Source organism: Heteronotia binoei, chromosome 4, assembly GCF_032191835.1.
Source record: "Heteronotia binoei isolate CCM8104 ecotype False Entrance Well chromosome 4, APGP_CSIRO_Hbin_v1, whole genome shotgun sequence".
NCBI lineage: Eukaryota > Metazoa > Chordata > Lepidosauria > Squamata > Gekkonidae > Heteronotia > Heteronotia binoei.
This window is the reverse complement of record NC_083226.1, coordinates 30167825-30180313: the sequence shown is the minus strand read 5'-3', so window position 1 is coordinate 30180313 and position 12489 is coordinate 30167825. Positions and strand designations below refer to the sequence as shown.

The 12489-nt window shown below is 41.3% G+C and overlaps 1 protein-coding gene across 1 annotated transcript in view; it reads left to right on the top strand.

Annotated features, from left to right (window-relative positions):
* The first annotated feature begins 7666 nt into the window (after positions 1–7666).
* DGKQ (diacylglycerol kinase theta) overlaps positions 7667–12489 on the top strand; it is a 92938-nt gene continuing 88115 nt past the window's right edge. Inside the window, exon 1 of the mRNA XM_060237043.1 lies at positions 7667–7988. Coding sequence (XP_060093026.1) covers positions 7703–7988 — 286 coding nt within the window. The 5' untranslated portion in view covers positions 7667–7702. The remainder of the gene's footprint in view (positions 7989–12489) is intronic.

Below are 12489 nucleotides of genomic sequence, written 5' to 3'. Positions count from 1 at the left end.
ACCATGGTTTGTAAATAAATATGAACATGTCTTATGAATAATATATGGTTTGTACCCTGGCTAACAGTCAGTATAAATCTAGTGATTAAATCTACTTGAACAAGCCTAATTTTTTTTGTTTGGGAAAGGGCAGGCCTTGCTGAAAAGATTATTTCTAAATTCTCATCCCATCAGCAATAGAAAATAGGATGACAATAGTACAGGTGCCTGGAAATGTAGGATCTGTTATCCCATGATTGGGTTTTTATTGTAATTGGATTGATTGCTGTGTTGTTAGTGTTATAAACCACACTGAAAGTTAAATAATTGAAAGACTGGATAAAAATGTTTAAATCTACATCTGTTTTTGATTTCCAGAAGAGGACCTAGAGTGAAACTGATGATGGTTTTGCAAAAAACATAAAGACAAACAATAAAACATTTCTTCAAATACATTAGTAGCAGGAAACCAGCCAGGGAAGCAGTGGGACCTTTGGATGACCAAGGGGTAAAAGGATTACTAAAGGATTATAGGGAAATGGCAGAGAAGCTGAATGCTTTGTTTTCCTCTGTCTTCACTGTTGAAGATAGGAGGTGTTTACCCACTCTAGAACCACCAGTTTTGGGAGGGGTGTCGAAAAAATCTGAGTCAGATTGAGGTGATGAGAAAGGTCCTATGACTGATGGACAAATTAAAAACTGACAATCATCAGGCCCAGGTGGTATACATCCAAGAGTTCTGGAAGAACTCAAATGTGAACTTGTGGATATCTTGACCAAAAATGCAATCTATTGCTAAACCCTAACCATAACGGCCCTGTATTGGTTGATGGTGTGGCCTCATTTGGAATACTGTGTATAGTTGTGGTCACCACAGCTCAAAAAAGAGATAGCACTGGAAAAGATGCAAAAAAGGCAACTAAAATAATTAAGGGAATGGGACACTTTCTCTATGAAGAAAGATTAAAGAGATTAGCACTCTTTAGCTTGGAGGGTGACATAATAGAGGTCTACAGAATTATGCATGGGATAAATAAGGTAGAGAAAGGAGTACTTTTCTCCCTTCTCACAATACAAGAACATGTAGGCACTCAATGAAATTGATATCAGTAGGTTTAGAACAGATAAAAGGAAGTACTTCTTCACCCAAAGAGTAATCAACACATGGAATTCACTGCTGCAGGAAGCGGTGGCAGCCACAAGCGTACTTCAAGATGAGATTGGATAAATACATAGAGCAGAGGTCCATCAGTGGATGTTAGCCACAAGGTTATGGAGCACTATGTCTAGGGCAGAGATGCTCTGTATCCTTGATGTTTGTGGGGCCATGATGGGAGGGCTTCTGGCGCCACTGGTGGGTTTTGACTCCTGTGTGACAGAATGTTGGACTTGGATGGGCCATTGGCTTGATCCAACATGGCTTCTCTTTTTTTCTTATGTGGTTTTCTTCCTGATAAAATTAAGTAGACTTCTTCCACACCACTTCCAGCCAGTTTACCTAGTGTGAGATCACTTGTGGTTTAATCAACTAAGGATAAAATGTTGCAAATCATAAATGTAATAGAAACGTGTAAGTCAAAACACTGGCATATTATTTTTTTAAAAAGTTGTCCCCCATCATCCAGATTTCTTCTAATATGATAAAATGGAGAAATATGAAATAAAAACTTTTGCTAGGTTTGGAGGACGAAAAGCTGGACTTTCTTATATCCAATAATCAGAAGTTAACCACAGCAAAATGCAGCCAGTTGTTCAATATTCCTATAACTTTATTGTTCTTATACACACTTACTTGGGAGTTTTGCTCCAAAATTAGCATTTTGCAACTACTTGAACTATTCTGAAGCCCATTCAATGGATCTTACTCCCTGGAAAGCTTTATTTGGATTTTAGTGTTAGTTTTCGAAAGTTCTGACAATTTAAGCTGCGTACCTCTAAGTATGTGTAAAGTGGGAGGTGGGGGTTGGAGCTTCCGGGGTGAGTTTCCAACATAGCTGTCGTCTCCTGAATAAGGGGAAAACTTAATCCTTTGTTCAGGGTAGTAAAGAGCCTTATTGGGTTCTCTGCCTGCATTTCTCAGTTAGAGTTTTGCCCAGGATGACGTCAAAAATACTTTGAGCCGTTGATCTCAGCTAATGATTGATTCCGGAGGGGATTTTTCTGAGGCTTTGAAGATCTGGCAAGGAAAAGGAGCGTCGTCCAGCATCTACAAAGGATTAAGAGCCATTCAATTGGCATAAGCATGTTTGGATCTCACTCTCTTTTGAGACCGATAAGTATCTGAAAGACCAGGAAGACCGAAGTTTAAAAAACATAGTCGCTAAGGTACTTTGATCATTATCTCTCACTCCAGGACATTTCTAAGCTAATCTAAATAACAGTAGAAGGTGGGAAAACCTGAACAAGAACGAAAGTGAGGGGAGGAGGAGAAACTTTGAAATTTGGACTTTGTTAAATTAAAGGCATTGATAGAATTTGGGAAAGAAGAAAATTGTTTTGAATACCTGTGGTCAGTGACATAGGCTTCTGCGTTACGGCTCTGTACTTGCAATCAACATAACAAGTATCCAAAGACTGCGATATTTGGAGAACGAGAGCTGAGCTCAGTGATCCAGGAAGTAAAAGCTGAAGGTGTACTGGCAGTCAACAATTTCAAAGACCGCAATAGTTGGAGAACGTGAACCAGGAAGTAAAAGTTGAAGGAGAGAAAAGCAAGAAGAAGGTCTTTGCTAGGGATTTTTAACCATAGAGAAAGTACGATCGCCATTTTGAAAGAGGGAAAATTGCCAAAAACTGTTAAAAATCAATATCTCAGCACAGGAAGGTAGGAGAAAGACAAAATTAGTCTTATTTTAAACAGCAAGGATACTGGAGATCTTAAAAAAGAAGTTGAAGATTTTAAAGATGAACTGGGTATGGTTAAAAACAGGGTCAAGGAGGTGGAAGAGAAAGTTGATATACATGCTTCCACCTTATTAAAACTTCAAGAGAAGGTAACAATTCATGACTGCAGATTAATGGAAACTCAAGTGTGTCTGAGAGGAATACCTGAAGGGGAGGGAATTGATTTAATGGATTATATGGTGAAAATAATTGCTGACTATTTAGAGGAAGATTCTGAAAAATTTAGAAACATGCTGGACAGTGTCTATAGATTCATCATATGCAAAAGACAAAGGCCTACCAAGAGATATAGTTTATAAGACTAAGGTCCAAGGATATGGCAGGGAAAATTCTAAATAAAAGTTTTCAAAAAGCCCTGACAGTAGAAGGGAGTAGAGTCAAAATAATGAAAGAGCTGCCAAGACAAGTGATAAACGACAGGAAGAAATACAAGAGATTAACAGAGAAGCTGCGTGCAGAGGGCACGAGATACAGATGGATACTACCCGAGGGTTTGGGCTTTGAACAACGTGGAAGAAGGGTTACAATAAGGAATGAGCAAGAGATGTAAAGTTTTTTTGAAGAGAATAAAGACTCTGCATCATAACGGAGTACAAGTTATTATCCTGGAACATAAATGGACTAAATTCACCACAAAAACGAAAAGCAACATTTCATTGGATTAAAAAGCAAAAATGTAATATAATTTGTTTACAGGAAGTTCATATACAACAAAAGGATTATAAATTTTTGTGGAATAAACAATTGGGATTGGAATTTTTCTCATTGGCGGATCAAAAGAAAAGGGGTGTGGTCTTTTATATTAAAGAACAATTAGAACCAAAATTGATATTTAAAGATAAAGATGGAAGATATATAGCAGTGGAAGTGATAATGGATGCAAAGAAAACGCTGTTATTAGGATTATATGCGCCCAATGGAGCAAAAGATACTTTTTAAAAAGACATTAATCGACAGTTAGATGAAATGTCATATGACCAGATCCTGATGATGGGTGATTTTAATGGAACAATACAAAATAATATAGATAGATTGGGCCAAAAGAGGAATGATAAAGAAGGAAGACTGCCAAAATCATTTTTTGAGTTGGTTAAACAAGAAAGCTTGGAAGATATTTGGAGAAAATTTAGTCCTGAAGTAAGAGACTATACTTTCTTTTCAGCAAGACATAATTCTTTTTCCAGAATAGATATGTTATGGGGCTCTAAAAGCTTGGGCCTCGTAACTAGAAAAGTGGAGATTCTACCAAAGGTTTGTGCAGATCATAACCCAATATGTTGGATTACAAAATTGCAAAAGAAAACAAGAAGATGGAGAATAAATGACTTGCTACAAGATAAAGATATTGTGACCTTTCTAGAAAAGGAAACTTCAGTGTTCTTTCAAATAAGTGACACCGATGATATAGAATTCCAGACGGTTTGGGATACTTATAAAGCAGTAATGAGAGGACTATTAATCACATTGTATAATAAAGATAAGAGGGCCAAAGAAAAGCAGATGTTAGATATACAAAATGAAATAAAGAAAAAAGAAGGGGAACTAAGAAAAAGACCAGGGAAAAAGAAATTAATAAGGGAAATTACAATACTACAATCCCAAGTAAGACATTTGTTGAATAAAGAACTAGAATGCAACAGAAATCGTTTGAAGGTGCGAACAAACCTGGGAAGTATTTAGCCTGGCAACTGAAGAAAAAGAAAGAAAATAAAATCATTAACAAAATTGTGGCAAATCGAAAAGAGATAGTGGATCAAGAAGGAATTAAAAGAGAATTTTTTAAATATTATGCAAATTTATTTAAAGGTATCAAAAAAGAAAAAATGGAAGAGTATCAACGAAATATTAAGATAGCACCCCTGACTGAGTATATGAAAAAGATTTTGAATGACCCATTAGAAAAAATTGAAATTGAAGCAGCAATAAATGTAATGAAAATAGGCAAGGCTCCCGGGCCGGATGGATACACAACTAAATTTTATAAAACTCTTAAAGATGAGATAGTACCAAAATTGCAAAAATTGTTGAATACGATAAGAATAAAAGGGAAAATTCCAAATACTTGGAAAGAAGCTGTAATTTCACTGATCCCCAAGGAAGATAGAGATGTCACAAATGTAAAGAACTATAGACCAATTTCATTACTAAATAATGATTATAAGATTTACACAAGAATCTTGGCAGAACAACTTAAGCAATATTTGATTAACTTTATAAAGGAAGATCAAGCGGGATTTCTCCCTAAAAGGCAAATAAGAGACAATGTAAGAACTGTTGTAAATATTGTAGAATATTATGAGAAACACCCAGAAAAAGAGGCGGCATTATTTTTTGTGGATGCAGAAAAAGCCTTTGATAATTTGAACTGGGACTTTGTTTGCAGTAATGGAAAAAACAAATCTGGGAGAATATTTTATAAGAATGACGAAAGCAATATACACGGATCAATATGCAAAGTTGTGTATAAATGCAGACCTTACAAAAGAAATGAAGGTGAGCAAAGGTACAAGACAAGGATGTCCGCTTTCACCATTGTTGTTTATAATGACTCTTGACATTTTGTTAAGGCAAATACAAGATGACAAAGAGATAGAAGGACTGAAAATTAGAGGATTTTCTTATAAATATAAAGCATTTGCAGATGACATTGTGTTCATAACAGAGTCTGATCCAAGCGATACCTTTGTTGATAGCTAAGATAAAAGAATACGGAGAAATGGCAGGACTATATATAAATAAAGAGAAGTTGAAATTTTTATGCAAAAATATGCAACCAAATAGAAAGAATTGCAGATTTTGACAGGATGTGAAGTTACTCCTAAAGTTAAATATTTAGGTCTAGAAATAACTATGAAGAATATCGATTTGTATAAAAACAATTATGAAAAGTTATGGTGCAAGATGGACAAAGATATGATGGAATAGTCATAGAAAGTATGACTGGTTTCAAATGCAACAAATAAAAAACTTGATGGAAAATGATATTAAATCTGTTGGAATTAGACGTGAGCAAACAGAATTGGAAAGGGTTCTGCTTGGAGATAATGAAAAATTAATATCGAAAATATATAAATTATTGTTGAAATAGTCTATAGAAGAAGTAAACAAGGAAATACAAATGGATACATTTTAAGAGACTAAGATTTGGAAGTGTTTAAGAGGGAATGGAAGAAATTTAGAGGATATATAGAAAAAGGACATTGGACAATTTTTTAAATGAATTTAAGAAAAAGGGAAAATTGAACTTTGATGGGTTAAGGGTACCTTTCTAAGTGAACTTAAGTATATAACATTGGCGGAAGTCTAGTAAAGGAGGGAGGGGGGATTAGAAAAATATCATATGGGTTAGGGATTGTAACGATATAATTTGACATTGTTACCATATGCTATTAATAAATTGTTTTAAAACACAAAGTGGGAGGTGGGGGGACCTCAAGCAAAAAACTCCAAGGATGTGTGGACTTGCCTCTTTTTTTCTTCGTCAAATGAAAGCACCTGTTTAAAAATGTTTGAAGGCTACTGTGCCTCTGACCATGTGCAAAATGCTCATTATCAGAAATTAAACATTCACACACCTGACAAAAAAATTATAACAAAACCAATCATTTCCTCCTTGCTCTTTATTTTATGATTCTACTAAGGGGCTGGGAGAAAGATGAACTGACCAGGTAGCAACCTTTCAGCTGCAGCCAGGGCTTTTTTTAAAAAACAGGAACGCAGTTCCGGCTGGCTTGGCACCAGGGGATATGGCCTGATATGCAAATTAGTTCCTGCTGGGCTTTTTCTACAAAAAAGCCCTGGCTGCAGCCCATATTTGTTAGTGGAACTAGTCTATCTTACCTTTAATGGCACTGTCAGACATTCCTCAGGGAGCACATGGTGCTTTTTCCTTATGAAAACTTTGTGTCTGTGCAAACTGCCTATTCTGACCCCCACCCGGGATCTATTTCTTTAAATATTTAGGCCCTGCTCATCTCCCAAGGGCGACCCCAAAACAGCTTCTAACATCAATCTCCCTCGATTTTTTTCCCCCTAACCACCACCTCCTGACTTAGGTTAGGCGGAGAACGTGCGAACGACCCAAGCAAGGTCACTCAACGAATCCCCGTGGCCAAGTCACCATTTCGAACGGCCCAGATTGCGCGCAGCCCGCCATTCTTAACCACGACGCCACCACGCTGGCCAGGCTACCTCGTCGGGAAATAAACGGTGACGGGTTTGGGGCTGTCCCCCTTCACTTGATTCTTGTTGCTGTGGCTGGGGTAAGTCAGCTTCACAGGGCTGTTGCACCGCTCTGCGTGGGAAGAGAAGCCTCCATCGACAGCGGTTCTCGAGGCGAGCCTGGTCAGGCTTCCTTCCGTGTAAACCCACCCGAGCCCCTCTCGCTGCGTAACCCCCCCCTCCCCATACCCCGGCCGTTTCGCGAGCCCGGCAGTAGGAGGCGGCCTCGGGGTGAGTGGCCTGCGCCTGAGGGCGGGGGAGCAGAGCTTGAGGCGGGCTGCGGTGCTGCGGCGGTTGAAGCGAAGCCCCGCCCTCTGCGTCCCTCCTTCTGGTTCGTTCGTCCGCCCCCTCCTCCTCCTTCGGCCCGCCGCCGCCGCCGCCTCTGGCTTCCCTAGCAGCACGGCGGAAGTCTCGCCAGAGAGGCAGCCCGTTGCTCCTTCTCCTCACGAACCTCCTCTCAAGGCGGCGGCGGCCCAGAGGGAGAAGCGCGCCTGTTCCTGTGAGGGGGAAGGAGGCGGGAAGAAGCGTCCCGGCGGCGACGGCGAGGAGACTGAGTGAGGAGGAGCGCCGCTTCTGGAGCCCCAGCGCCGGCAGCGGCATGGCAGACGGAGCCCGTTCCGTGCTGGGCGGCAGCCGCGGCTCCAGCCCTGTGGCCAGCCCGCTGTTGGGGAGAGGCGGCAAGAGCCGTTCGCTGCCCACTCCGTCGTCGACCAAGCCGTCGCCGCCGCTGCCTCAGCAGGCGCCCGCGTCGCCCAAACAGCCGCAGACAACGCCGCGTGGGAGCGCGCCCGGGCACAGCTTCAAGAGGGTCACCCTCACCAAGCCCACCTTCTGCCACTACTGCACTGACTTCATCTGGGGGCTGGCGGGGTACCTGTGCGAAGGTAAATGCTTGCCTCTGGGTGGGTGGGGGTGAGAGAGAGCGCATAGTGTAAGCCTACTCGGAAGTAAGCCCTATACTATTCGATGGGGCTTACTCCCAGGGAAGGAGGCATGGGACTTGAAAGCGTCGGGGGGGGGGATCGCATTCTGTCCCTTTGCTGTCCAGTACAATCGTATACAGAAGTCATGTCCTGCTTTGTTACATGGGCCTTACTCCCAGGTAAGTGTGTTGCCATGGGAGGGGGGGGCATGTATTTCCGTCTCTGATCTTCATCGGTTAAGGGCTGCCAATATGGTTTGGTAACCCCGTTTCACTCCTCTCTTCATCCTGCAAGTTTTCTGTGTCTTGGATGGTTGCCTGTTTGCAAGCAGAAATACAGCAGGTAAATCTTTCGCCATACTTTTCTTTTCTAGACTGGTGGGAGGAAAAAAAAATCCAGAGAGGTAGGAGGTTGCATCTGAAAAAGTGGGGTTTTTCAAGCCCACGGAAGTGTATGTAGTAATAAACACTGTTGGTTCCAAGACTTTGTTTCTGCTGGGCAAAGAGGTAACAGGATTTTCCTAGCATTGCCAGCCTTTTATTTCCCCTTGATGGGGTTTGTCTTGAACAGCAGCCGGTTATATAGACAGAAATTAGGGAAGCCCTTATGATCACTTCACCTATGTGGCAGGAAAAGCTTTCACTGTTGTAGTAGGTCTCAGTTCAAGAGAATTTTCTTTGCAATATTGTCAATGCCCCCCCCCTCCCCTTCTGCTTTTTAACAGCATCATGTCAGAGGGAGAAATTAATCCGCTGATGCTTTCTTTATGACTTAATATCTGTGATGGGGAAAGTGTTCCCTGTTACAAGGGACCCAGATGCAAAGTGCCTTTCCTTGTAAGATTGCCAAGATGGGGCATTTTGTTATTATTTAATACACTGGATTTATAACTGCCCTTCCTAATCAGACTCAAGGCAGTTTACATCAAAACACCAACAAAGAACAAAAATACAAGAAGTCGTTAAAACCTTGGTCTAAAAATGCTAAGAATTCTAAAAAAATTCTTAGAGATGGCATCAGAACCAACCATATTGCTATCTCCTGGGGGAGGGAGAAACAGGTGGAAGATGGAACTTGTATTAAGCATCTCTGGAATAGGTTGATATTTATCAGGTGAAGTTGCCTACATTCCTACATCATTTTGCCAGAAAAAACTTTTTGTGTTGTAGTTGAAACAAATGGAAGGTATCTTTCATTTCATTGGGGAAGGACGGTGGCTCAGTGGTAGAGCATCTGCTTGGTAAGCAGAAGGTCCCAGGTGTTCAATCCGTGGCATCTTCCAACTAAAAAGGGTCCAGGCCAATAGGCATGGAAAACCTCAGCTTGAGACCCTGGAGAGCCTTTGCCAGTCTGAGTAGACAATACTGATTTTGATGAGCTGAGGGTTTGATTAAGTATAAGGCCGCTTCGTATGTTCAAAGGCGCTTGTCCTTGCAAAGTTCACAGTGTATATGTATTTTCCTGACAAGATACTTGCCCTTTTATATCTATCTGTCAGACAGGTAGATATTTATTTGGTAAGTCTTTCCGGATTGCTTCTTTTATTTTGTGAACAAAGACTTTTGTCTTCTGGAATTGCCAGTGGTTTCCTCCACCACCACCACCCCACCTCTGATGGGAAAATATTGTAACAGCCAGTGTGGTGTAGCAGTTAGGTTAGGGTCTGGGAGACCCAAGTTTGAATCCTTGCTCTGCTGTCGATGGCTTTGGGCCAGTCACATTTGCTCAGCCTGACCTACCGGTACTTCACAGGATGTAATTGTCTAAATAAATGGTTTCCTTTTAGGTAGAAATATAACATATAAAGGATTTCTTATTGGTTAACTCATTAAGATAACCATTGGAAGCTGGAGGAATCTTTATGATTGTTATTTTTGGCAGCTTTTAAATATACAATGCAAAAAGTATCTAGCATTTCTCTCCTCCCCCAAAGGGAAAAAAAAAAGACAACTGGATAGTGTGAACAGCTGGACCTTGATACAAACTGTTCTCTGGAAATAGTTGACTTAGTACTAAGGTGTGTAACAAGGGTCCCAAATCTTTTTGATCCTGTGAGCACCTTTGAAATTCTGACATAGAGTGGTGAGTACAACTATAAAATGGCTGCTGCAGGAGGTGGAGCTAACTACACAGAGGAAGACCAGGCGCGGGGAAGAAGAGGCATAATTTTAAAAATACCCTGGAGAAGTGAGAGAAAACCATACCAATACTGGCAGCTGCAATTGATTCAATTGTATTATAATTTGCACAGTTCATCTGATCTTCATTGTGGCCAATCTGAAGCTCTGCTGGCCCCACCCTCATTCTAAAAAACACTTGGTTGGTACCAGGAAAGGTGTTGACTGGCACCGTGACACCCATGGGCATCACACTGAGAACACCTGGTGTGGAATATGCCTCCGCTCACCAGCATCCTTGTCACATTCTTGGTGGGCTGCCAGGCTAAGAAAGGACTTATTCTCTTCCCCTCCCTCAAGCACAGGTTTATTGAAAAGTGTATTTTTAAGGCAATCTTGCCCATAAATCCGCTATCCCAGGGCAAGCTTTCTGGAAGAGCAGGTTTTGTCAGATCAGATTACTCAAGGCGCTGCATCATTGAGGTGTGGATGGGCAGGTCGGTAAGTTGGCAGGTAGCTTTCACTTTTCATTGGCTGGCTTTTTCTCTTCTTACCAGCTCTTGCCTTATTACTGGAAGAAGGAATTGGTATGTAATCATGGGAGGTTTGAGGCAAGTTGAGTGTATGGTTGTGTTTCTTTCATGTTCCTTGAGACTTGCATAGTAGTAGCAGCATGGCTGGCATTGATGTAGCTTGAAGTGGGCCAGCTGTCAGGGCCCAGAACTTCTGGTTGTGTCTGTAGTCACTGAACCCCCCCCCCATGCACCTCCATGCTCATCCCTGCCTGTTCATTTGCAAGCACTCCACCACCCATGTTCCCACTTCCCAGAGAAGTAATATGCCAGTGCTGTCAGAAAAGGGGCATGGTTGTGGTGCAGATGTCTGTAAGCATAAGTGGTAGGAGGGCTTGTGAGCAACAGAAGGATACAGAATTGGGTTGTGGAAAAGGGAAGCACGGGGGAGCTTGGGTTAAGTCGAACCAGACCCCCTAGGCATTATTTGTCCAGCCCTTCCCCCCAAAAAAACCCTGGAACCAGCATTGGGTAGTACTATAAAGTGAAGTGATCTCTCCAGCCCTTGGATACTGACATACTGAAAGGTTGCTGTTTTCATGAGGACTAGAGCCTGAGCCTCATTGCCTCATTTTCTTGTGTCCTTTATATTGTAAGGTATCTCATGTCATTGCTGTTCTTCAGGCTGCTATTCCTTTTAAAGAGTTACAACCATGATGCCCTTTTCCTTAGCTCTTGGAAACTGCTGGATCTTTAAGGCAAAACTGTTGGTGTTGCTTGTTTTGTTTAAAGAGAAAGGCAGTCTGCCATTGCAAGCCATGCATATGATCTGGCCTCCTTTCAAGGTGCTCCAATGAAGGTTGGATTTAATGAATGGACGACATGCTTTTGTACTTTTAGTGGAATAGATATGTGGTTTCTTCCATTCCTGGCTCTGAACTGGAGTGATTGGTGGGTGTGAAGATCTAGCAGCAATTCTTTCTCTGTTCATCAAGGACATTGGAACATCAGCGAAACAGTATGAGAGAGACCTGTGTCCCTCACACTTAGGTGGCTTTCATCCTGATTTGGGGAAAAAATGATTTGGAAAGGTATAAGTAGTCAGAAAAGATTAGAGCTGGTCTGGGCATTTCTCCATTGGGTCAGTGTCTGTGACTGTCCTGCATCTTCCTTGCTCTGCATCAGAAACTCAAATGTTACAGTTGGAATTAATAATGAAATAAGTAGTACCATGTGATTAATCTGAAAAACAGAAATTGCTTCTCCTTTATGCAGAATTTGAGTTTATTTTGTGCATTCATCCCTGTTCATACCAATCTTTTATTTTTTAACACAGTTTAAATTTCATCATTTAAGCACTTCAGTTAAGCACTTCTTCCTCTGAACTGATCAAGTGTACATTGGACTTACTTAGAGTCTGCGAAGAGGACACTGAGAATACTGTCTCCTTGGTCTCATTTGGTATCTTCTTCCTACCTTGAGGAGCATATGGTAGGACTGAATGTATGACTTTGTGAGCTTGAGGTCTTACAAGGCCATCCTAAGCAGAGTTACATCCTCCTAGGTCCATAGAACTCAGCAGGCTTAAAGGGGAGTAACTCTGTATAGAATTGCAGTGTTGGTCTATCCAGTAGCATTGGGGTGTGTGTGGTAAAAATATCTAATTAGACCTGTTTTTAACTGCATGGAGCCTATCTGAAGCCTCATGCTGTGCATATGTAGAAGCCTTATTTGTTAAAAACAGCACCAAAAGTTAGGGGAAAACATCCCCTTGGCAATTCAATGGAAATAAAAGAAATAGAACAGCTTCCTTCCTTCCTTCCTTCCTTCCTT